Source organism: Oratosquilla oratoria, chromosome 25 (genome assembly GCF_046742065.1).
Source record: "Oratosquilla oratoria isolate Oo_2021 chromosome 25, ASM4674206v1, whole genome shotgun sequence".
NCBI classification, from domain to species: domain Eukaryota; kingdom Metazoa; phylum Arthropoda; class Malacostraca; order Stomatopoda; family Squillidae; genus Oratosquilla; species Oratosquilla oratoria.
This window is the reverse complement of record NC_134801.1, coordinates 49,638,185-49,665,905: the sequence shown is the minus strand read 5'-3', so window position 1 is coordinate 49,665,905 and position 27,721 is coordinate 49,638,185. Positions and strand designations below refer to the sequence as shown.

The 27,721-nt window shown below is 39.5% G+C and overlaps 1 protein-coding gene across 1 annotated transcript; it reads left to right on the top strand.

The window, feature by feature from the left end:
* The first annotated feature begins 4,041 nt into the window (after positions 1-4,041).
* On the top strand, positions 4,042-25,140 carry LOC143039135 (uncharacterized). Its single transcript, XM_076208994.1, has 9 exons — positions 4,042-4,045; positions 8,288-8,329; positions 9,053-9,132; positions 10,786-10,905; positions 11,682-11,811; positions 14,005-14,085; positions 15,602-15,784; positions 16,231-16,424; positions 20,936-25,140. Exons 1-9 carry the CDS (start codon positions 4,042-4,044, stop codon positions 22,280-22,282), a joined length of 2,181 nt encoding a protein of 726 aa, XP_076065109.1. The 3' UTR covers positions 22,283-25,140.
* The last annotated feature ends 2,581 nt before the right edge of the window (positions 25,141-27,721 follow it).

The window sequence follows — 27,721 nt, the reverse complement described above, 5'->3', positions numbered from 1 at the left end:
AGGACCAAGACCAAGGTCCAGGTGTTTGAGGGCTTACTAGATGACACAGTTCAGTCTGTCCATACATGTGGCGAGGACCTTGAGGTTTTGGAAAGCTTTTCATACCTTGGTAGTGTAATGCATAATAGTGGTAGGTCATGTCAGGATGTACTTCGAAAGATTGGCATTGCCCATGGTGTTATGGACTCACTCAACCAGAGTATATGGCGTTGTTGATATTTATGCAGGGGGACTAAGATTCAAATCTTTAAATAATTTGTGTTCCCTGTCTTGCTGCACTTAGTACCAAAGACATTGAGACGTCTCTTCTTCAAGTCAACATTCTGTGTCCATGTCTCACAGTGTTGTGGTCATTAAACTTTGGCTGCAACATATGGTGGCAGCGGCGGGATTCGAACCCACGCCTCCAGATAGACTGGTTTAGGACATCAGACTCTTCGGAGGCGTAGGTTCGAATCCCACCGCTGCTACCATATGTTGTAACCAAGCTTTTACAGCTACAACACCGTGAGACATGGACACTGGATGATGACTTCAAGCGTCTCGATGTCTTTGGTACGAAGTGCCTTCGGAGAATCATGGGGTATCGCTGGAATGACTTCTTACCAAACCAGAGACTGTACTGTGAGACTTAATCTAGGCCAGTTACCAGTATAATTCGTGAACGTCATCTCCGGCTATATGGGCATCACGTGGTACGTTTCCCTCATGTTAATTCTACTCAGCGTTGTCTCCACAGGACACAACCCTCGATGGAGGAGACGAAGAAGGGGACGGCCGCAGAATTCATAATTGGTGCAAGTTGATCGAACCTGTCGAGAGTTGTTTGGAGTGGGAAGGAAGGGTGACTGCATGGGAGCTTGCCCGGAGAGACCGTGAAGGGGACTGGCGCCGGCGTGTGAGTGAAGCAACGCGCTCCCTGGTGTATGCCCCCAATTGATCACACACACACACACACACACACACACACACACACACACACACACACACACACACACACACACATATATATATATATATCTATATACATAATATATATAATAAATATATATATATATATATATATATATATATATGTGTGTGTGTGTGTGTGTGTGTGTGTGTGTGTATGTATATATATATATATATATATATGTGTGTGTGTGTGTGTGTGTGTGTGTGTGTGTGTGTGTGTGCATTTGCCTAGTTGTGTCTCACAGGAAGGGGGCTATGCTCGTTGTGACCCGTCTTTGTATCCTTCAGCATCAAGTTTTTTCTTTAAATTTTGAATAGTATTTGCACACACTGTTTCTTTATCTAAGTTATTCCAGATATCCAGCACTCTATGTGGGAAGCTTTTTTTTATATCTCTTCTATAGTTATCCTTTGTGTGCGTATATGTATGTGTGCACACGCGGGATAGGATATAGGGTGGCCAGACGTCCTGCTTTAGGGAGGACAGTCCTCCTTTTGAGCACTTTGTCCTTCATCCGACGCAACCCCACGCCGGTTGTGCATTTGTCCTTTCTTGGGGTGTGACAAAAATAAATGAGTAAAAACAAACAAATAAATAAATAAATAAATAAATATTTAAAGAATAAATAAACAAATAAATAAATAAATAAATAATCCTAGGTATACAATGATGCCGTACAATTAAATTATGTGGGAGTACCCAGGCCAAAGTCAACGTCGGAACTCGGCATCCGAAGTAGCTAGGAACTGCACAGGACCAATGTTGTGAACGTGTGATTGCATGATTCACATCTCATACATGTGGTTTGGCAATTAATTTATGAGGTTAAGGAGTCTGAAAATGGCGAAAAGAAAGAGGGCAGAAATACAAAATAAATTGACCTCCAGGCAATCAATGTGAAGATGCAACTAGGTTTTGTTTGTGTTGTAACTTGGTAAGAAATACAGGCATTTGTTTTTTGTCGGTTTCATTAGAAGTGAAAAATATTATTCACTTTCAGTTTTATATATATATATATATATATATATATATATATATATATATATATATATATATATATATATATATATATTACTGTATCTTTTTTCAACCACAAATCACTTTTAATTCCATACCATCGCAGTCAAGACTGAGAGTCGCTCGATGGAGACATTCGTTGGAAATTGAAACAGGGACGAGCCGAGGATTCGAACCCAGCTAACCCGTAACAAAGTTACAGTGACATAGCCCAATACGCTATCAAGGATATTAATTGATCACTGGGGACCATTCACTGTGTATGTATATATTACTGTATATTACAATCGTCGATATGCAGTGTCCTCCTTTTGGAAATTTGGAAATGGCCACCTTAGACAGGAATGAGAACAAATTGAAAAATACCACATGTCTACAGGATGGCAAAAAACATAATTTTTAATGCAGATGCATCACATTCTGGAATAGTATAGATGTTGATAAAACCTAAAATCTAAGAGAATTCAAATTAGGTGTCGTAGGTGAAGGATCATATTAGTGGAACTTCTTTTTTATTATTATTACAATTAGGTAAATAGGAGCAATACTTGGAAACTAATTTCCCCACCGTAAAATATTTCCAGTTTTGAACTTCTCTCATCAATGTTCATTTAAGAAAATGAAGACTATTATAGTATAATTTTTCTTTTGTTTTTGTGACGAATGCTTCGTAGTACACTTCCGATTCACTGGCCTTATCTCTGGGCCTCACAAATCTCATTTGTCAATATACATTTTCACCAAGTAATATATAACATTATTATTCCTATCTTTTATCACAATTGCGTTTAAATTTGTATTTTTTATATGATATTTCTTTAGTTTTTCCATTTGAAATTATATATGTAACGTTTGCAAAGCTCGAATACTTGCGAGTGTATGTTTATAGATTGCCATTGCATTTCTCTTAAGATTTAGAATTCTTAGTATGTTTCTGAATACATAAATAATTCGTTTGTAATATCGACAATAAAATAGAATTTGCGTCGTATATTATATTGTTTACAAAACAATCGCCTGTTTTGGTACCCTGTTAAAAAATCTATCTGATATGGTTGAAAGTCGTAGTAAACAAATACGGAGGGCTACGCCGAGGCCTTGATACTTGGGATTACTTCCTCCATAGGTAAGTTAGATGAAATCATGTTTTCTTAGGTGAATGAATAAATTGGGTCCAATTTTTACAAATGACATGGATTGAAAATTTGGGCCCTCAGTGTTCATTTTGGTGATACAAAATACACTAATAGTGGAGAAATGTGAACATAACATGGTTGTCAATAGAATCCACAAATATGTAAATTCCTATAGAACTGGTTATAGCATTTCCTCAAGAAAAATATGAAAGGAAAATACTTTGCCTAATAGTATACTAGTGATTTATTCCTGTAGAATATGTGGCAGGAGAGGTATTTTTTACATAACATACATACCATCCTTCTGGCACTAACAATAAAGATCACCATTACTTGAAATAAAATAATACTAAAATCGCCAGAAGTTGAACCTATTTCTTCTAAAATAAGAGAAGAAACTGGAGAGGCATAATATACGTCTTAAAGATTTTAAGGGAAATTGATAACACCAACCTTCCATGGCATGGAATCGATGTAGTCAAGGATGGCCGTCATCTATAACTCACCGCAAGAGAAATCCAGCTAGGGACCAGGGATCAAAGCCAGAAACTCGCAAAGACCCAATACAGGACTATCCAGAGAACAGTTTATCACTGGAAGAATAGTAAACCAAACATGGCTCGACAGTGAAGTGGTACTGTTCGCAACTGCTAATCCAGTAGTCGGAGTTCATTTTCAGCCTAAGGCTGAAATAATATCAGTATTGCTACACTGTGTGCTAGCACACCAACTCTTGTGAGGAAGGAGTTAGATGTGTCTGTGTGTGTATGAGGTCACAGCATTACCCATAGAGAGGGCATTGATGAACCCTGAATTCTAATCTAACAGGGTAATAGCTATTGATCATAACTCAAACATGTGATCCAAGGCCAAGTTGAGTCAGAGAATGTTATCACGAGACAGAGTGTCGATGCATTTAAAGGTAGTCGCGACATGGGTGAGACTTAAGTATAGAGATGAGGCACCCGTAATAAGCACTAGAGTCACTTGTGTCTTAAATTATCTCAAGATGAATGATTAGAATGAAATTTTTTATTTCACACTGGCTGTTCATACCGTCACAGTGTGCACTTCCTTGTTCTCCATCTTATCCATGCTGTTGTAAGCAGCCAGTTGTAAAGCTTCTTTTCTATAGAGGAGTTATGAGAAATAACTTATTTTAAGATGTTCTGAAGATAGCGGCTTTCTTTTTGAAAATCATTGCAATATAGGTTCGAGTATTACAGTGGTATTTTTGTTGACATTTTGAGGAGAAGAAGCCTGTGTTGTTTTATATTTGTCATTTGTTGTTATTGCTGATTTTACTACCTTACTATAACTAGCTTTTGCATGTCCTATGCTTATATGTTCCACATGAGACTTAAGAATATTTAGCTGTTGCTTCTTTTTTTATAAAATTTGAAATCTTTGCTTTTTGAACTCTGATTTTCTGACCAATTGACACATTTTTTTTTTTTTCTCTCTTTTTTCTCCCTCATTTCCCATGTTGTTGAGCACAAACATGGCACAATTTCTTTCTTGTTCAATGATGAGATGGATACCCAAAGCCAAAACAGTTATGATATTAAAGAGGCTGTGATAAAAAAAAATTAACATTAATAATTTCCAGTTCTATGTCAATATAGTCAGGCAAGTCTTCACTAAGAACATAAGAATGAAGGAGACTGCAAGAGACTATAAGGCCTACACTAGTAAGAATAACCATAGTGGAGTTGGGACCTTTTGTACACCTTCCATCCATTCGTTGGACACCTATCCAAGATTTCTTCTTGGATATGTGAATATATATGAATTGAAATAGATAAAAGAAAACCTGTTGTACATGAACTGGTCACCCACCGTGCCGTTAATTGTCTCGGCATTGTGAGTGTGGATTCTGCTGTGCTCATTCAGGCTTGTGATGATGTGATTAATTGCTTTTATTTTCATCTTTTTTTTTTATCTACACTAAACAGTTGATTAGTTGATATTTGACATGCTATAACATTTAGGCCAGTAGACTTATTTTTTTTCCTGATTTTACATGATTTGCTTGCAATTTGTTGTAGACCATATGAGACAGACACTCGTGTTTTGTGGTTGGTCGAAACAAGTGCATCTGTGTGCATAAGATAGACATGCACATGTATGCACGATGCATGACATATGATCTTCTGATTGGCATTTTGTACCTTCATTGTATCATGGACATATTATAATACTTGGTTAAGTTAGGTTAGGTACTGTCACAGTACAAATAGCCCAGCAAATTTACTAATTCTCACCATGACAGTATACTGTCATGTAATGAATAGTCCAGCAAGTTTTACTATGCACACAGTAATGGTACCATCAGTCATGCTTCCTCGAAGTGTTTGCACTATGATGGTGCGGACAATAACGTGCCACTTGTTATTTGTACCATCATGGTGGGAATAGCCTCGATCATATTTTTTACTAAATGGTAATTAGATAAGACATGATGAAATCAGGATATACTTCCTATTTAACCTCTTGAATACAAGTTGAATTCTTGCACAAAGCATCATCTGCCTGATATACTGTGATTCGATGATGCATCACAATACACCTATTATAAACTACAAAGTTACAACGGTATTGCTCATTCTCGTTCACCTTAAATGTTGATAACCACATAAAACATGACCAAGCATGTGCACAAAATATGGGGGTCACTTAGCTACAGCTACAAAATAAATATAATCAGCATGCCAATGCCAGCATCCTCATAAACTCGCACCTCATGACATTGATGTCGGCATCATCGTATGCTAAAAGTAGGTAGAAAAATATTTACAATTGTATAGTCAGTAAATGGATTAAGACTACTGCAAGGGTGATGGAATGTATTGCAGTTTGAAAATTTAAAATTCAGGTTTCTAAATACCCAACCAGTGTGCTTAATATCTGAACATAAGACATAAGAATAAAGGAGACTTCAAGAGACCATAAGGCCTACACTAGGCAGATCTGTTAATAGTAAATATAAAGTTGTTTTGCTAAGTCTCACAGATGCAGATCTTATCTATATCATTGGATAGCTCTTATAATTCTGAGTATTTTGAACCCCATGAATAAATACTGCAAATTAATAGTAATATCAGTAGCTATTTATTTATTTATATATATATTTTTATTTATCTATGTATTTATTTTTTATTTATTTTCCTACCTGTTTATTTATTTCTTTATTTTTTGTTCGGCTGTGGTGGACAGTAACACAACTGCATTAAATCTAACCAAACCCAACTCTGGTCATTAAAAATATGTTTTATAGGAAAACATTACCTCTCCTATTGCTTTTTATTTGCCACTTGCTTCCTCATTGCTCAAAGCTTTGAGTAGAGGTATTCCTCATGGCTGATGACAGTGGTCACACAATGGGGCATTGAGCAGCACCACCTGGGTGAAGAAATCATGGACAAGTGTTTCCTCTTTGTGAGCGTTGATGAATAAATATCTGACCAAATACTGAAAGAAGAATTTGCCATATATCCCAGGCTTTTTACCCCCCTAAAAAAAAGAACACTACATTTAAAAAAAATCACTACCAATGTTACTATTGATTTGCAGTACTTAATCATGTAGTTCAGAATGGTACGAGCTGTCCCATGATATAGATAAGTATTGCATCTGTGGGACAGGCAAACAACTTTATAAATACCATGTTAATTATTTGTTTTGATAACTTCATTTGTTTACATTAATTGAGCCAGCAGTAAGTACCTGTGAGGTGAATGTCAGAATGAGTCGTCTCTCTTGATCATCTTCAGCACCTCTTCTATCTGCAGGTGTATCCCTTAACCTCTTAAATATGACAACACTTATGTATGCGTCATGACCCGTGAGTGGGATATATGAGGATCCCAGCATCAGCTTTCTAATTATATTTTGTAGTTGTAGCTTAGTGACCCCCATATTCCGTGAATATGCTTGATCACGTTTTCTGTAACATATTTATTCAGGGTGAAAGAGAATGAATATAACAGCAGTAACTTTATATTTTATAATGCTTGCTCGGAGAGACTGCGGGGACTGGCACCTGGTTGTATTTTATGGGATGAGAGCTGTGCTTGTAGTGACCCACTTTTGTATCTCTCTGCGTCCAGTTTGTTCTTAGAATCTTGTAGGGTTTTGACATTCACTGTTTCCCCGTTTAGTTTGTTCCAGACATACTAAATGGGGGAAAACAATGAGTGAAGCAATGGGCATGTTGGCATAAGCCCCCAATTGATGTTAATGATGACACACCAAAAGACATTTTTTCCTAAATTAGGGGATGCTGATACTACACCCATCGTCTGCCTTTTAAAAAATTCATTTGTTGTCTTTGTGCTGCTCTTGCAAGATGGACAGTGGAGCTGCCCATTTTCAAAGCCCAGCGACCCCCTTACTTCCAAAAGGAGGTGCAACCCTGAGGGGCTGGCACTTTGTCTCCTGATTGGGCAATCTCAGTATCAACTTCAATTGTATTTCTCACATCTATTCATTCTTGGAGAGTTGATCAGTAAATGCTGCCTTCCTTCTACTTTCAGCTAGTGACATAGAAAGTCTCACACTAATACAGGAGTTCCCAAACAACGGGTCATGAGCCTTTTTTTGGGGGGTCATGGAGGGTCCAACTGTATGTACATTCAGTCACACAGACCTGTGTATTGATTTGCTTGTATCGGAAAAGTAAACACATCCTTCTCATTAAAATACATAATTAAATAACTTTTTTAATAAACTTAATTTTTTTTTTTTTTTTTTTTCTGCTGTGCTTTTAAAATTCAAGATAATGTATCAGTGATCAAAAATATTAATACACTCTCAGAAGGCTTGTAAATGTGGGTGTCGTGGTATGTTTGGTACTACTGAAAGGAGTCATGTATTGGAAAAGTTTGGGGAAAACTGCACCAATACAAGACAGACATCAATCCAAAGTTTCTCCTCAGAAAGAAGTCTCTCTGTTTTCCCCATCAGACTTTATCCCAAAGATGGAACCACCAATTTTATGCTCTACCATTGATACTTGAGTAAAGTTGGTGTGTATTCAGTCTATAGATATTTTCCCTCAGAGGCAGTCAAAACTCAAAACTGCTAAATTTGAAGTGTTGGTCACTGCATCATGTGTGTGTGTCACAGTGCATCAGTGAGTGAGTTTTAATCAGTCTATAGTTTTAGTTCTATCTTGCAGGAGACCTGCAACCTCAAGATGTGCAGACATGGTGGCCACCAGGTTGGTCCATAAATCAATTAAAGAAAAAAACTTTGTATTGTATGAATTAAATGAATGTTGGACAATGTTCTTAGTATTCTGTGTGGGGATTGCACTTGGGGCATATGGCATTTATTTCTAGGTTGACTCAATTGTGTTTTGGTGCTGAGTGGTGGCCTGAACATAAAGTGGGCTAGTTTGTTTCATGTCTTGGCTACCTCCCTAGTAAGGGGGAAAAAAGCCATTGGTGTATGTATGTATTGGGAGCATTTTCTGACTTGATTTAGCATAAAATTGGATGCTGTTGAAAGTTGTGTTTGTATAGTAATTTTGATCAGGAGCTGCAGTGCATCGTAAAATAACAGTGTGAATACTGTAGGAGCCTAATGAAAAGGGGTTGATTTTGACCTTATTGGCTGGCATCTTGCCTCAACTGAATGAAATTGTCGGGTGGTACTTGGAACAGAAATGTATAAAGCATACCATGATCTTGTAGAGTTTAAAAAAAGAAAGAGATTCACCACTGAATCTTAATCGCAATTCTGGAATTTTCTTCTGTGGTACAATAGCATTTGTAAGTTTTGATTTATACTTGGATTGATTATACAGGGATGATATGTAACATTGCTATTGTGATTCTAAACTGAAACAGGATATTGTATCAAATTATACAAATCAGATATTATATATGATGGAATGTCTTTGATAATATTCACTTTCTTATATATTTTATTTGCTTTCTAGATTCTGCTATGGAAGCAAAGCCTTCCGCATCAACAAAGAATAATGATTGTTACTACTACTACTACTCAACATGCAGCAAGGTAATATGTTTATTTTCTTTTGGCATGTAAGATTTCAATATACACTGAACTTATGATAAGTTGGTATTTTATAAGTTGTAATTTGAGTTAACTTGGCATAGCAACCATCTTGGCACCAAGTTTGAATGAATAGGTATAGTTAAAGAATGATGAGATGTATAAATTTATTCTTAAACCTAGAGTACAGCTCAGGCTATATCAGTAACTAACCACCTGATTCATTCAATTCATTTTTGTTACGAGTAATAGCTCTCTTGCAAGGAGTTTTCTTTTGCTGGCTTTTTCGTATCGTTTCCTTGTTTACACTGTTGTAGTGCATCAGAATGATTTCATTGCTGAACAGAAAGAGGATGAAGCTCAATCATGGAGTCTTTATGGAAAGAACTAGGTGACCACATAGATGGTGGTGCATTGAATCATATGATCTGTGAAGAGTTCATTATTAAGACCATCCTTTTTTGTAACATTAAGAAAAGTCACATATAGTGAAGAGATACTAGCAAAAACAGTGTAGAAACCAGGAGTAGATGGAGGAAACTTTAGAGGAAGACCAAAAATAAGGTGGATGGATGGGGTGTTTAATGCAAGAGGAATGTCTGTTGAGCAAGGAAGAAGGTACAGGAGATTAAAATGAATGGAGTTGTTGTAAAAGGATAAATTATACAACACAAAAGGATATTCTTGTTGACTGCATTATAGCCATGGCTATAGAAACAAACTGCCTTAGATACAAATGTCACACAAAAGACACCTAACATCTCATCTTATAGTTTCCCACCCTAACCATACCCAGACAACAAATGATATTTCTTCCTTGATTTAATTATGTTCAAATCCAGTGGCTGTTGCTGAATACCTGTAGGTCTCCTGCATGAGAGATTTAGAACAGTGGATTGACTGATCTGTTATACAAGTTTCTCAAATCGATGAGAGGGGGAGTGTCACTAATTAATAAAGCAGTAGGAGTTAACCTCTTCAATATGAGTGTAAATCTGGCATGCAGCATCAGATGCCTTACGTACAATGATGCACCACAATACTCACGTTTTGAAATATAAAGTCACTGCTGTATTGCTCATTCTCTTTCACTCTGAGTATTAATAAACACAGTTCAAAGAAATTCAGGGTCACTCAGCTACAACTACAAAATAAATATAAACAAGACACTGATGCCGGCATCCTCATGTACCCACTCACACTTCATGACGCCTACATAGGTGTCATAGTATGGAAGAGGTTAACCAGATGGTGTCAAGATATGCTGTAGAAATGGTTTGTCTTGTTGCATTGCCTCAAACTCTAGCAGTGTAGTAGGGATAGGGAAGAGCCTTCATCCATGAGGGCTATGATGGGTAGGATGATGAATAGGTCCTCTTCAGTCTTCTGCTGAAGAGGACCACAGAGAGTGGTTGAAATATACAGTTAATTCTATTCTTCGTCCGTTTACTTTCTCCGACAGTGGGATTTTTTCATCTTACCTATGTGTCATGACATAGTCCCTCTCTGGGGGAAGTTTGTTTTAATGGCCAGGTGTTGGTATTGTCTTAATGCTGGATGGTGACCTGAATGGAGATCCCAGTGATTCTTGTTTGTCTTGGGTTGAATGTATTGATATATTCAAGGTTTGTCCTAATCCTCTTCTTTCTTTTACAGGGCACCAGCTGTGCATTCCGTCATGAACCAGCTGCCCTCCGTAATGAAACTATGTGTATTTACTGGTTCCAGGGATCCTGTACTAAACCAAATTGTATATTTAGACATATGGAGGTTTTGGTAAGGCATATACAATGTTGTAGTTCATTTGTAATCAATATAACAGTAGCTAGTATCCCAGTATGAGGTGAAATTTAGTACATATACCAAAGGCTCTTTTCCTCTTACCAGGGAGGTAGTTAAAGTTAAAAGGCATAGTTCCACTCCAACCCATTTCATCTCCACCCACTCCACTCCCAACCACCACCCCTCCCGCCTTCTCATCTATGCTACCGTGGATGAAGGGTCATCCCTGCACCTCGCACATTGCCCTGGGTCAGAGGCGATGCAGCAAAACACTGCACATCCACAGCAAGGTGGATTAATTTAATCGATGACCCCCCACCTCTCCTCCCCCAATGACATATGTGCATACATACATATACCAAGGCTTTTTTTGCCTTACAAGAGAAGTAGCCAAAAAGGAAAAGGCATGAATCATTCCCACCCATTCCATCCCTAAATACACTCCACTCCCCTCCACCCTCCCTCTTATCTTAGCACCTCCTTGATGACGGGTCATATGTCATAGTAGTAATGTACGCATTTGGAGCAGTGCTTATTGGGTCCCGTCTCTTTTTCTATATTTGTCAAACCTTGCCTTGAATTCTTTTATAGTAACGGCTTTGGGAGGGAGGGGGGTGAGTCAAAGTGGAGTATGTGGGGATGGAATGGGTGGGAGTGGATATTATACCTTTGGTTTTGGCTACTTCCCTTGTAAGGGGGAAAAAGCCTTTGGTATATATATGTATGTATTATAAAAAGGTATCTTCTAATGTATGAAATTTCCATTGCAGAAAAAGCGTGACAAGATCCAGTGTTACTTTGAAACACAGCCTGGAGGGTGCAAGAAGCCTCACTGTCCTTTTCTTCATCAGAACATTCTTGATCATCCTAGAGAAGAAGATATTGTCAAGAAACCAGACTGTAAGTTGCAACTGAATGTGTACAGACGCTCCTCTACTTACGTTCATTCATTTTACGTTTTTTCGATTTTACGTTTGAACTGACTGTAAAAAAAATTGTAAAAAAAAATTTTTTTGTGAATTTTTTAGTTTAGCGCACTCTCTGTAGTTCAAACGATACTTGTGCATGATGCTGCGTCCTTTGTTTACATTGCACAAACGACAAACTGAACATGCCTTGCCTCCTCCTCCTCCTCCTCCTCCCCCTCCTCCTCCACCATCTCAATTTATGTTGCTTGAATTTAATTTATTTGAAATTAATGTCATTATTTTACAATGTTATGTGTATAATTAATGATTTAGGGGTGTTTTATAAGATACGGTAATAGAATTTACGGATGTATAGTACAGTAACAACTTACGTTCATTTTCAACTTACGTTCGGCCGTTCAGAACGTAACTAAAACGTAAGTTGAGGAGCGTCTGTATAACTATAAGCAAACCAAGGGCCAAAGACACACTTGCAAGATGGATATATGATGATGCATCACAAAATGCATGTTATGAAATATAAAGTTACTGATCTTATATTCGTTCTCTTTCACTCTGAATAAATGTGATTTGGTTTAACATCACAAACTCCCCCCATCGAGAGGCTAGTATATAACCACAGAAAATGCAATCATGCCTATTCACAGAATACAAGGGTCACTCTGCTATATCTAAAAAATAAATGTAATCAGGATGTAGACACTAGTATCCTCGTATACCTTCTCACTGCTCTTGATGCCTACGTAGGCATCATAGTATTGTAGGTGGTTAACCACTTCCATACGGTGACGCCTACGTAGGCGGCATGAGGAGCAAGTGGGTACTCAATGATGCCGACGTCGGCATCTTGATTATATTTATTGTAGTCGTACCTACGTAATTTCCATTCTCTCTAAACTGGCTTCATCAATTTTCTATGGTTATCAAAATACACGGGTGAAAGAGAACGAACGATTGAGCACTGACTTTATTTTTTATAATGCGATTATTATGATGCAACATCGCACGTTGGGCAGCTAATGCTGCCAGATGTGCGATGTGCCCCGGAGTGAAGAGGTTAATCCTAAGTTGAGAAAATAGAAACAGCCCCACACTAATACAGGGTGACCCAAGTCACTAATGGGACCTAAGTTTCAATAACTGCCTGATTGCAAATACTAGTATGGAATTTTAGTATAATATAGAGGAGATATATATGTGAGAAACGGGTTGATGCAGCCCAAAGGGATTTCTCCCCGTCTTCTTTTCTGCGTGAGGGGACGGAGAGGGGGATCGCCAATTTAATGAGGCAGCCTTTTATGTGGATGTGTTGTGTCTTGTGATACTGCTTCTGATCCAGGGCAGTGGGCGAGATGCAGGGATGACCCGTCATCCAGGAGGTGCCAAGATAAGAGGGTGGAAGGGAGTGGAATATGTTAGGGATGTAATGGGTGAGAGTGGTTTCTATGCCTTTGTTTTTTTGGCTACCTCCCTTGTAAGGGGGAAAAGGCCTTTGGTATATGTAGGTCATTTTCGTATGATAGGTAATGCAAGAGTGGATTGAGTGGGAAATGTGGATGTGAATCAGGCAATGGAGTTAGGAAAAGAGCTGTCTAATAGCGTAGGTCTGAGCACTGAGGCAGTTTGGGCATGTGGAAAGAAGTCGTGACGGAAGTCTAGTAAAGAGTAGGGAAAGCAGACATGGAATTTTTGTTTCTCTCTCTGTCTCCTCTTACAAACTGTAACTAATTTTTGACAATTACATACATACATATACCAAGGCTTTCCCCCCTTACAAGGGAGGTAGCCAAAAATCATTCCCACCCATTCCATCCCTGAATACACTCCACACCCTTCCACCCTCCCTCTTATCTTAGCACCTCCTGGATGACTTATTCAACTTATTTTTGACAATTAATTACTAAAAGTTTGCAATGTTTTAGCACTTATATTTCTTCAAAATTGATGACAAGTAGTCAAAATTTTGTTTAAGTAAATCTTCATTTTATTCCACAGTAATATTACCTGTAAAAATCCAGATGAGATAGCGGGAGTGGTGAAAAAGGAGACGGATGAAAGACAATTGATTACTAAAAGTTTGTAATGTTTTAGCACTTATATTTCTTCAAAATTGATGACAAGTAGTCAAAATTTTGTTTAAGTAAATCTTCATTTTATTCCACAGTAATATTACCAGTAAAAAACCCAGACGAGATAGCGGGAGTGGTGAACAAGGAGACGGATGAAAGACAATTGATTACTAAAAGTTTGTAATGTTTTAGCACTTATATTTCTTCAATATTGATGACAAGTAGTTCAAAATTTTGTTTAAGTAAATCTTCATTTTATTCCACAGTAACATTACCTGTAAAAAAAAACAGACAAGATAGCATACATATACCAAAGGCTTTTTCCCCCTTACACGGGGGTAGCCAAAAAGAAAAAGGCATAGAAATCACTCCCACCCATTTCATTTCCCATATATCCCACTCCCCTCCACCCTCCTCCCTCCCTCCTATCTTGTCACCTCCTGGATGACAGGTCATCCCTGCATCCTGCCCACTGCCCTGGGTCAGAAGCAGTGTCGCAAGACACAGCACATCCATAACAAGGCCGCTTCATAAAATTCGGCGACCCCCCCTCTCCGTCCCCTCATGCAGAAAAGGAGAAGACGGGGAGAAATCCCTTCAGGCTGCGTCAATTTTTTTTTCATACATACTTCCTCACCCCCCCTCCCCCACCCACTCCCCCTCATGCATCACAGCCACATCCATACACAACCCTTCTCCATTCAACCCTATCTTCTGTCCTCTCCCGTCCTTCCTTCACAGACATACCTCTTTTTTGTAAAGCCCCTTTCACCCCATCCATCCATCTCATCCTAGGATGCCCCCTCATATTCACTCCTTCCACCTCCACCTTCCACACTTCTTTTACTGATCTTTCTTCACTCATTCTTTCCATGTGTCCAAACCATCCTAATACTCTTTCATCAACCCTATCTCCCAGCTCCCTTTCCACCCCTGTTCTCCTCCTCACCTCCTCATTTCTCACTCTATCTAACCTAGTAACCCCTATCATACTTCTCAGACATTTCATCTCAAACACATTGAAACTCCTTCTCTCTTCCTCTCTCATGTTCCATGTTTCTGCCCCGTACATTGCTGTTGGCACAATCACTCCTTCATATAACCTCCTCTTAGCATCCATTCCCAGATGTCTATTTCTCATTACACTTTTTAACCCACCAAGGCATTTACTCGCTTCTCTCAATCTACATTCTACCTCCACCCCCACTCCTCCCTTTCCTGTCACATTTGCACCCAAGTATCTAAAACTATCCACTTCCTCCAGTTTCTCACCCTTAATGCTTACTTCCAGCCTACTGTCCCACTCTCCCCTTGTACATCTCATCACCGTACTTTTGCCCACATTTATCTTCAGCTTCCTTCTTTCACACACCTTCTCAAACTCTGTCACTAACTTCCTCAATCCCTCCTCTGATCCTGCTACAAGCGCAGTGTCATCAGCAAACAACAGCTGGCTCACCTCCTACTTTTCTCCATTTTCTTTAATCATCTCCAACCCCTGACCCACTACCCTTGCATTCACCTCTCGCACTACCCCATCCATGTACAAGATAGCGGGAGTGGTAAAAAAGGAGACAGGTGAAAGACAATTAATTACTAAAAGTTTGTAATGTTTTAGCACTTATATTTCTTCAGTATTGATGACAAGTAGTTCAAAATGTTGTTTAATTAAATCTTCATTTTATTCCACAGTAATATTACCTGTAAAAAACCCAGATGAGATAGCGGGAGTGGTGAAAAAGGAGACAGATGAAAGACAGGTGGTTTTACCCAGTGGGCACAGAGGACCCAAGCCAGTGGAAGTGGAGACCCCATCTCCACAGCCAGTAGCAGTGGCTCCCCCAAAATCACCATTTATAGTCCCCTTGGTGGATGGTAAGTACATAAGAACATAAGAATGAAGGAGACTGCAAGAGACCATGAAGCCTACACTAGGCAGTTCCATGCCCATTACCATCTGTCATCCCCATCCATAAAGTTGTCTAACCGTTTCTTAAAACAACTGATAGTTTCAGCACTCACTACATGGTTACTAAGTCTATTCAGTGAGCGCTGAAACTATCAGTTGTTTTAAGAAACTGTTAGACAACTTTATGGATGGGGATGACAGATGGTGATGGATATGGAGCTGCCTTGTGTAGGCCTTATGGTCTCTTGCAGTCTTCTTCATTCTTTATGTTCGGGATATCATCATCTGCTATACATATTGTTAAGCTAAGTAGAATTTACATTTGTATTTTGCCACCTTTGCTTGAGCTTTTGATATCCTGTCAGTTTTCTATTTCTTTACATCATGCAATGTTCCCTTTTCTAACCTTCAGGCGAGTCTGACAATGAAAGTGTTACTGGTTCACCTCACAAAGTCGCAAAAAACAAGAAAACATTAAGTGCCGAGGTACAGTGGGAACTGGAGAGGCTTCGTCAAATTCAAGCTGCTGAGGCAAAAGTCATTGGTTATGCTTTTGAGGACGATGGACTAGAAACACAGGAAGAGGTTGGATTTTCTGAGGCAGACGTAAGTTGAGGCAACTTGTTTGAATATTACTAGAACTTAGTTCTGTGTAAGGGCCCTTGAACCCACACATCCATCACATCACACAACCAGAGCATACAGCATGAAAAATAATTAACATGTACAACATGCATATCAAAAGGTCTTTTTCCATTTTTCCTCTGTTCCCTTCCAAATCCTTACCAATTGAATTTAACGGACTGATCCCGCTAAAATTACTACATTTGTACTTGTCTCCTTTTTTCCCCTTGTACAATGAAACCATGCATGTACTCTTCCAATCCACTGCAACATTTGCTTCCCTTAGGTCCACATTAAACAATCTCACTAGACATTCCACTATAACTACTCTCCTCATTAGACACTTCACATGGCAACAATCTAACCCAGGTGTCTTATCAGCTTCCATCTCTTTCGATGCTATTTGTATCTTGTTTTTACCTATAGACCTATCATTCTCATCTCCCATCAAAGTCATTTTCCTGGTATCTCCCTTTACCACAGTTGAAGCCTATTCTATTGTATATTCAACAAATCAATGAAATGCTGTACCCATGTTCCCCTTGACCATTGCAGACTTTTTGCGGCTGATCCTCTCGTATGTTCTCATTACATTCCATATCCTTCAGGGTGGTGGAAACAGTGGAGTCAGAAAGGTGTTGGTCTTATGTTATGCTTATCATTCTTCACCTCCTTCAAACTGCCTGATCACTCTTATCTTCAGCTATAAATCAGTAGCCTTCCACATGCTGTTAACATTTTAAGTGTTAAAGGCAGAAATCATTGATTGGAAGTTAGCAAGAGACGATTCACCATTGTCTTGGATCACGTGTTTTACTTGTGATTGATAAACATTACCCACTTGGATGAAAGCTCAAAACTCATAGCTCGATCTATGGGCAATACTGTATTTACCCAGTTATAGTACACAGGAAAGGAGCAACGTTTGTTGGGTCCTATCTCCTCTTCTCTAATTTTCTAACATATCTAGACTCAAATTCATGTATGATTCCAACTTAATCTGTATCTTTGATTTGCAATGATCATATATAGGTTTAAACTCGTGTATTGTTTGAGCTTGGGCTATATCACCTTTTAAGCTATTCCACATCTACCTAGTTGTATTATACAGGAAGGGGAACCATGCTCGTGGTGACCCGTTTTTGTATCTCGCAACATCAAGTTTGCTCTTAAATTCTTGTATTGTGTTTGCACACACTATTTTTTCATCCAATTTGTTCCATATATCTATCACTCTGTGTGGGAAGCTGTTCTTTTTCAGGTCTCTTCTGTAGTTATCCTTTATGAGTTTCATTGCATGTCCTCATGTTTTATCTCTGTCCCACTTTACTAAGTCCTCTCTATCAAGGCATTCTTTTCCTTTCATAATTCTGTGGAAAACTATTTCTTCACATCCTTTTGACATGTAGTCTTTCTTAATTTACTTCCGTGACCTCTTAAAGCTCTCCTATCTTTAATCAGGAGATCTCTTCTATCAGTGCAATCTATCCCCTTTAGTGACCTCACACACTCACACAAAAATAAAACTCCTTACCCACCAAATCTGGGGCAAGACCAATAGTTGACCTGGTTTAGCCACACTTGTTTATCATATGAATGCACCACCCTACCATATTCTTCATGCATTCAAAATAGTTTATAAAGCAGATGAGAAAAACATCCTTTCTGATGTTGCTAGAAAGGATTTTTTTTTCTATCTTTTTTTTTTCTCTCTCTCTCTCTCTCTCTTTCTCTCTCTTCCTCCTCCTCCTCCTCCTCCTCTCCATAGATTATTTTGGGTGGATGAAGGATGGGGTTGCTGTATGATGAAGTGGTGGGGAAGGGTAAACAAACTCAGGTTGAGCACTGGTGATGTTGGGATGGGACAGACATACATATACCAAAGGCTTTTTCCCCCTTACACGGGGGGGGGTAGCCAAAAAGAAAAAGGCAAAGAAATCACTCCCACCCATTTCATTTCCCATATATTCCACTCCCCTCCACCCTTTCCCTCCCTCCTATCTTGGCACCTCCTTGATGACGGGTCATCCCTGCACCCTGTCCACTGCCCTGGGTCAGAAGCAGTGTCGCAAGACACAGCACATCCACAGCAAGGCTGCTATATAAAATTCGGTGACCCCCCCTCTCCGTCCCCTCATGCAAGAAAAGGAGAAGACGGGGAGAAATCCCTTCAAGCTGCATCAAATTTTTTCATACATACTTCCTCACTCCCCATCCCCCACCCCCCATCCCCCACCCACTTCCCCTCATGCATCATGGATGGGACAAGCATTGAATAAGTTTTGATGTTTATGAAGTTGGTGTGTGCTTTGTCTTGGCCACCACTTTAAACAGAGAAAGGGCTTTTTGTACACACATACACTTCCACACATACACACACACACACACACATACATACATATATATATTTATATATATACATACATACATACATACATATATATACCAAGGCTTTTTCCCCCTTACAAGGGAGGTTAGCCAAAAAGGAAAAGGCATAAAAAACATTCCCACCCATTCCATCCCTGAATACACTCCACACCCCTCTACCCTCCCTCTCATCTTAGCACCTCCTGGATGATGGGTCATCCCTGCACCTTGTCCACTGCCCTGGGTCAGAAGCAGTGTCGCAAGACACAGCACATCCACAGCAAGGCTGCTTCATTAAATCGGCAACCCCCCCCTCTCCGTCCCCCCATGCATAAAGGAGAAGACGGGGAGAAATCCCTTCGGGCTGTGTCAAAATTTGCTCACACATACTACCTCACCCACCATCCCCCGCCCATTCCACCTCATGCATCACATCATCATCCATATACAACCATTCTCCATTCACCCCTGTCTTCTGTCCTCTCCTGTCCTTCCTCAACAGACATTCCCCTCTTCCCCAAAGCCCCCTTCACCCCATCCATCCACCTCATCCTAGGATGTCCTCTCATGTTCACTCCCTCCACATCTGCCTTCCATACCTTTTACTAGCCTTTCTTCACTCATTCTTTCCATGTGTCCAAACCATCCTAATACTCCTTCATCAACCCTATCTCCCAACCCCCTTTCCACCCCTGTTCTCCTCCTCACCTCCTCATTTCTCACTCTCTCCAGCCTAGTAACCCCCATCATACTTCTCAGACACCTCATCTCAAACACATTCAAACTCCTTCTCTCTTCCTCTCTTATGTTCCATGTTTCTGCCCCATATGGTGCTGTTGGCACAATCACTCTCCTCTTAGCATACATTCCCAAATGTCTTATTTCTTGTTACACTTTTTATCCTCCAAGGTATTTACTTGCTTCTCTCAATCTACATTCTACCTCCATCTTCACTCCACCTTTTCCTTCCACATTTGCACCCAAATACCTAAAACTATCCACTTCCTTCAGTCGCTCTCCCTTAATGCTCACTTCCAGACTACTGCCACTGTCACCCCTTGTACATCTCATCACCTTACTTTTACCCACATTTATCTTCAGCTTTCTTCTATCACACACTCTCCCAAACTGTCACCAACTTCCTCAATCCCTCCTCCGATCCTGCCACAAGCGCAGTGTCGTCCACAAACAACAGCTGGCTCACCTCCCACTTTTCTCCATTTTCTTTAACCATTTCCAATGCCTGACCCACTACCCTTGCATTTACCTCTGGCACTACCCCATCCATGTATAAATTGAACAGCCAGGGCGACATAACGCATCGTTGACGAAGTCCCACCTTTACCTCGAACCACTCACTCTCTCCATTTCTTATCCTGACACAAGCTCTACTACTCTCATAAAAAGTCATGACAGCTCCTAGAAGCTTTCCTCCTATCCCGTATATCCACAAAACCTCCTACAGTGCCTTTCTGTCTACCCTGTCATAAGCCTTTTCCAGGTCCATAAAGGCCCAAAAAACATCCTTCCCCTTTCCTATAGCTTTCTCACATATCTCTCTTACCACAAAAATCTTATCTACACAACCTCTACCCGTCCTAAATCCACACTGTTCCTCACCAATTACTCCCTCTGTCCCTCTCCTAATCCTCCTAATATATATATATATATATATATATATATATATATATATATATATATATATATATATATATATATATATATATATATATATATATATATATATATCATCTCAAAGAACCCACAGTTGGATATAAAAGTACAGGTTAGAATACATAAATACAATTGAGATACGAGGAGAAGGGGAACAGGCAAATTATATATATATAATTGGAGTTGTGTATAGATGGGAAGGATATTGAATGAATTTTAATGTGTAGGAAGTGGGTGTATGTTTTGACTTTCCCACTCACTTATGAGGGAAAAAGGCTTATAGTATATATATTGATGTGGAGTTAAGTGTGAAAAATTGTTAATATAAAGGATATTAGTTATTGAAGATTGTGTTCTTTGTTTATTAATATAAAGGACACCAATTCATTAAAAATCTAGTATACTGTAGAGGTTATGGTCTTGTATTTTAAGAAAGTTTTACTCTTTTACAGACTCTAGTTGAAGAATTTATAGAAGTGGAGGAAGACGATGTGATTGATGTTGCCCACCGAAGATTCAGCCCAGTACCGACAGACGATTTGAGGGCACGACTCAGCATGCAACCGCTACACAAAAGACTCGGACCTTCTAAGAACTCCTCCGAAGATGTGGTGGAAGTTGAAGAAAAAGTTCCGGCTATAAGGCGAATTGAAGATAGGAGAGTCCAGTCTCATGATCGTTTGCCCGTCTCGAAACGTCTCGGCGGTGTAGCACAAAGAGCTCTCAGTGAAACACTTAAAAGTCAGATGGGGAAAGCGGAATTGAAGAGATTAATGGGAAACGGAAAAGATAATCTCGAAAACGAAGAAGTGCGACCTCTGTCCGAGCGATTGGGACAGAGAATACAGGTTCGGGGTAAGAAGTCCCTTGCTGAGAGGTTGGGCAGGAAAAGAGTCGCCGAGTCATTAGACGACGTTAATGAAGAAAAATCCCCCATTAAAGCAAACAGCTCCTTAGCTTCAAGACTAGGTGAGAAAATACAACCGGGATCCAAAAACGAGAATAAAGATGTCAACTCTGCCCCCAAAAGGCTTCCCAGTGCCAGAGCTCAGAAACAAAAAGGCGACTTGAGGAGAGAAAGTGAATTCGGCTTCAGCATAAAGACATTGTCAGAAATTAAAGCAGAAAAGGAAAAGACTGTTTCTAGAAGTGAACAGAAGACGAAGAAACGGCACGTTGATTCGTCAAGGTTATCGGACAACAAAGAGGACAGGTTGATTGGGGTTAAGATCAAGAGCCTCGAAGACATCCGAGCCGAGAAGAAGAAGAAGGAAAGCCAACCAAGTATTAATAACTTTACCGGTAGTAAAAAGCGATCTTTTTCGCCCATTTCATTTGACGAGAAGAAGAAAAAACTAGCGAGGATTGAAGATAAGCATGAAGATACCGAGGCGGAAAGAAAAGAATCGACCCAGCAAAAGTTAGAATTTAGTTTAGGAACAAGAAAACTAGCCTTAAGAAAGTCTCCCACTAAGGAGGTTGGTAAGATTACCAAGGGTATCTCTCACAATAATGGGGAAAATAACATTACCAGGCAAGCAGGAAAGAAAAGTGAAAAGATGGTAGAAAATAATGTAACACCCCCCGTATCACCACCTGAAGAAGTAGCAAAACCTTTAAATAAAAAGACGGAACCAACCAAGATCGAAGAACAGGGAGTGGTGAACAGTACTCACGTTCCGCCTTCTATGGATCGGTTAGACTCGCTTATAGACGAAGAAGAACACTTGTTACTTCAGGACGACTCAGACCTTGATTACTTAGACGAGGATCTAAATGAGGATGTCTTGTTAATGTGATGAAGATCAAGATATTATCATGTACCTTTGTAATAAAAGAGTGATTATGGGATGATTGTATCATCTTGCAAAAGCACTGCCGTTTGTAATTAGTCGTAAAGCTGTCAGGAGCGAGATGGGATCTAATTTGGCGTAATTCGGACAAAAATTGTTGAAATAACGGTTGTACACACTCCCTCAGTCGTACACAATAGCATCTACTCGTCACTGTTGTATTGGTGTTGTCCTCAACTGCATGAATGTGCCACATTATGTCAGGGTGTCAGCTTTTTTGTCACACCCTGCCCCTACCCAGTCACGGAGAGGCAGGGTGGCTTATTCCGTTCTTTGTTGTATAAATTGCCCTTAAAATATGTATATACTCCAGTGATACCCCCATTTTTTTTCAGCCCTGTGAAGAGCGTAAAATAAGTTCATATTTAGCTTTATGGAACGATGGTGGAAATTCCGTGACTTGTATTTCAATTCACCTATTTTTGGTATCCACTGGAAAGTGTATGAGTGTGTTTGAGTGATATGACAGTGTTTGAGAAGAGAACTTGCTGTACTTGCTGCAAAGGGGTCATACAATCGCTGTAATTAATCGCTAAACCTTCATTTTCTACTCAGGCTTCAGGAAGTGTAATTCAGGTAGAACCACCACAGCACGAGCTGAGTGAAACCGTAAACAGAGATCCTCCTGTGAACCATATATTATGAAGTTACCTTTGTTGTTGAAAGTGCAATCAGTGTTCTGCAACTGTGGCTGTATAGTTTCATTTACAAAATATTGTTACATAAGCTTCTTTTCCTGCAAATACAGTCTTGAATCTTACAAAATGGTACAAGTAAGAAGCAGAATGGGGGGGAAAAATGTGTAGTGACTTTTTTCTGCGATTTAAGAAAGTGACGTGAATGTTTTGACGGAACTGCAGCAGCCAAGCCAGTCGCAGTTGTGACCAGAGTACAAAAAGGGTAGAATGGCTGCCATGGTAGGATTTGCTCTTGTATATAAGTTTTAAGTCATGAGCAGAAGAAATGTTCAGTTTTTGCAACATGTATGTTTTTAGCCCTATCATTACAGTGGCATACTTACACACACACACGCACACATACGACAACTAAGTAAATACACACACACACACACACACATGTAATTTAGATACTGCAAGATACAGAGACGGGACACCATGAGCTTAGCTCTCCTTTCCATAAGATACAACTAGGTAAATAAATACACGTATGTATGCATGCACACACACACACAATGCGGAGAGATACGAGAACGGGTCACTACGAGCATAGCTCTCGTCCCGTAAATTACAACTAGGTAAATACAAGGCCCTTTCCCCTTTAGGGATTGGCTGAATCAAAGCACATACTCACTTCGTACACACGAAAACCCATCGAATAACACACTCATCTCAGCACCTCACGGATAGAGATCCCTGTCCTCCGCCACACCGTTCAGGTTGAAGGTAATGCAGAAAGATGCAGCATTTCCACAACAATGTCCAATAGTTGGAGCTAGATTACCCACAATGCTTCATTATGTGGCGTCCTCCCATCCCGTCCTCGTCCACTCAAAATAACTTACAGAGCAGATAAGAACGTCCCATAGGGACGTGTCATTCTTTATCTGTTCACAGTCTCCCTCCATTCACTCCTATTCTTTGGGTTCTTCCGTGCTCTACAAACATTCCTTAAGCATCCAAGCCTCCCTTCACCCCATCCATCCACTCCCATTCATGGTCTTCCTCTCAAATGCACATTTTTTTTGTTCCCAACACTCTTACAAAAACGGGTAAAGTGAGGAATGTGGAAATGAGACAGAGAACAAGGGTATAGAGATGTCAGACAGGGTAGATTAAAGTGTTGAGGTGTTATGGACATGTATGGAAAGACAAGTCTCTCTTCATTCATTCTTTCCATATGCTCATACCACCTTGGTACTCTTTAGTCTCCCCTGCCTGACAGATCTCCACCCCTGTTCTCAGTCTCACTTACTCATTTCTCACAATCCATTGTTGTAAAACCTATCCTATTTCTCCAACATTTCATCTCTGAAGTCCCCTGACCTTTGCAGTATTGTAGGTGCAGTCACTCCTTCATACAACCTTCTCATTGCATTTATCCTCAAGTATGTGTTCCTCATAACACTTTATTCTACCTAGACATTTATTTTATAGAGATTTTGCTCATATACAGTATGATTTAATTCCATTAAAGAGTGGAGGGGTGTTAGTTCATCTAAACCTCCTTCAGTTTGGATTGCCCCAACCCTCCTGTGAAAAAAATTTGATGTAGCATTAGAACAAGTGTTAAAGTTTGCCACCATATTGAAGGGGTTAGTAGGGATCTGTTGTTTATTTTTCCAAAGTGCAAGGTTATCAGGGCTTCAAAAAAAATTTGGAGAAGTGAAACCAAAGTGTGAAAAAGTCTTTTGCTTTGTAACCAAAGTGTGAAAAATTCTTTTGCTTTGCACCAAATTTTTGTTTGCTCTTGACAAGTTTCAAGTAGCACCTATGTCAAACCCTTGAGCAGTGTCGTTTTTTATCGTTTTATTCCTGGAAACTTTTTCTTCAGATCTTGTCGAGAAGGCATTATTCAGATCGCAAATATGTATGTATTACAATTTTTTGATTATTGTACATGTATGGTTAACTTTGGTGTAGTGAATGCAGGATTTTTATGACACTGGAATTATGAGACAATTTCGACAATGAGTGAAAATTACCTAAATTGTTTAAGGTCATGTACTAGCAATTGTGTAAATTTCCACTGATTTTCCTCATTGTCTCCTGTTGGAAGACATTTTGTTAATCTGTGTATGGCTGTAATGAATCTGTTTCATCTACATTGTTAACTTAATAATTTCATCAATGTTTTCTTATTCAACCCCCATCTGTACATCACAATTTTCACTTCAGCAGTGCTTTTGAAAAGAGGGAAAAAGAAAAGAAAAAAATTTCCTTATAAATAAAGAGAAATGATTTGGTATATCTTTTGAAAAGAGAGCTTATTTTTATGTACAAAGACTGAATGATTTTAGGGACAGCATACCATTTTATAGGTGGAATAGTCTGATTTTTATTGTTGTAGCACTTTAAAGGAAACATGGGCTATAGGTGATCTGAATATTTTGAGATGTTCAGCTGAGGAACTGAGGTCTTGATTGATTATTGAGGCCCTTTTTAGTCTCAGGGCCTTCCCTGTATGAGGCCCTATTGACAATAATCACATTAAATCAACCTTATACAATGTAGAATAATATGACATGAAACAGGAAATGACTGAAGTGTGCTTTTATGAAAGATTAAAAATGTACCAAAAAAACTGACGTTGGACTAACATTGAGGAAGCAGACATAATGGATTATTCATTTTAAATAATGATGCTACTATTTCTTAACACTTTTAACTCTATACTTGATTTTTGTTCTGGTTGAGGAGTTAAGGATTTTCTCCAGGCTTTTCTTCCAGGAGGAAGATTGATTGTTGCCTTACCACATTCTGCCGCCTTTTGGAATCAACTCGCTCAAAGGAAATTGATGCAAAGCTAGATGCAGTGGAAAAACCCAGAGTGAGATGCTTACCTTACATGCACTGAGAGTAGCAGACATAGTGGCACCAATGGCGCTACTTCACCCAGACAAGGAACCCCCATGCAGTAGTGGTAAACAAAATAAAGAATGTAATGCATCCCCAATTCACGCTTGTTCGAGGGAGGACAAGGGGAAAGAAATCAGTACCCGTGGTTTTGTGAGCAGCGATAGGCTACTGCCATCAGCATAATCTCCCTATTAAAAGTGAATATGCTAGGAAAAGGTACCCCGTCCTAAATTTATGTACAGCATAACATCCTGCGATAGGATGGTGAGCAGGTGTGAGCAGAGCATCCAGATTCCCAGGTGGAAAGACAGCAGGAACAGGGAAGAGTGTGATACATGAGGTGCAAAACTCAAGGAGAGAACAGGTAAAATGGGTGTTATTGTCAACACTGTTCATACTGTGGGAAACTAGGCCGCTCCAAGGAAAGGTGGTATTATTACAGCAATCCATTGTGAGGACAGTGTCATGCAGATGCTCCAGACATGTCCCCGGATATGGGATACCAAAGCCTGTCAACAAGCAGGGTGGAAATGAGCAGAGCAGGACCAGATGCAAAAGATTAAAAAAAAAAAAAAAAAAATGGATTACATGAAGAATTGTCACCCCAGACTTCGAAAGGATGACAATTCTTCATGTGGGCTATCCTAGGGCGACAATTCTTCATGCGGGTATCCTAGGGTGACAATTCTTCAAGTGGGCTGTCCTAGGGCGACGCTTCTTTACGTGGGCTATCCTAGGGTGACAATTCTTCATGTGGGCTAATCCTAGGGTGACAATTCTTCATGTGGGCTATCCTAGGGTGACAATTCTTCATGTGGGCATCCTGGTTTTATGATTCTTCATTTGTATATGTTGATGACAATAATCATAACCTTCATTCAACCTAACCTAATCTTTATTCCACTTGATTTTTGTTGCACTGGGGTGACAGTTCTCCAGGTGGGATCTCATGGGGTGACGATTCTTCACGTGGGCGTTCTGGGTGACAATTCTTCATGTGACCAAAAAAGATAATAATAAAATAATCAGGGATGAGGGGTAGAGGCCTCGCTAAGATGAAAAATGAGGAAAGATTAAAGGAGACTGTTGTGTGGCAGGTTGCAAATGCAGCTAGAATGGGGAGTGGCTTAGCAGCATTAATAATGAGGACATTAGGGTCAAAGAAACTTTTTGAACACATGTTGGCAGACACAGGAGTGGCTGCATCATTGATACAAAGTGATGCTCCGCCAGGAAGAGGAGAAATACTAGAGTTAGGAAAGAAAGTCAGGATTTTGCAAATGGACGGTTTAGAAATGCCCAGTGCCAGGAAGTGAACATAAAAGCTTGGCTGGATAAAAAATTAAACAAGTTTTTTCATCATTCCCAACAGGAAGCCTTCCTGCTCCTGTGATGCTAGGCATAGATTCCACCATGATGAACAAGGGTAATCTGAGGTTCAACCCAATAGGTTTTAAAATAGGGGGAGGAGATACTGGTGTGGCTGGATAGAATATTATTTACTATACCTGTTTGTTCATTTTTGAACTATACCTATGCATTTATTTATTTTATTTATTATTATAGTATTTTTATTTTATTTTATCTTATCATTATATATTTTTTTCACATCCGACCTAGTTATGGACCAAAAGGTCTCCTGTCAGCATGCTCTGCTTTTGTAAGCCTTGCTGTCTTTCCCATGTTGGAGCCTATTGAAGCGGAGAACTATACTGAGGAACACAAGAGGAAATGCTATAAATGCCCACCCTCCTAGAGAAAGTTGATCAATTAATTCCTCTTAGGGAAACAACCACAGCAGTGTTCGTATCCAGGACACATGCCAAGAGCACAAACCTAATAAGTCATG

Coding starts and splice junctions, on each gene's coding strand:
- LOC143039135 (XM_076208994.1), top strand. Junction 9,133..10,785: donor ACTACTCAACATGCAGCAAG/GTAATATGTTTA, acceptor TTTCTTTTACAG/GGCACCAGCTGTGCATTCCG. Junction 11,812..14,004: donor TATTGTCAAGAAACCAGACT/GTAAGTTGCAAC, acceptor TTTATTCCACAG/TAATATTACCAGTAAAAAAC.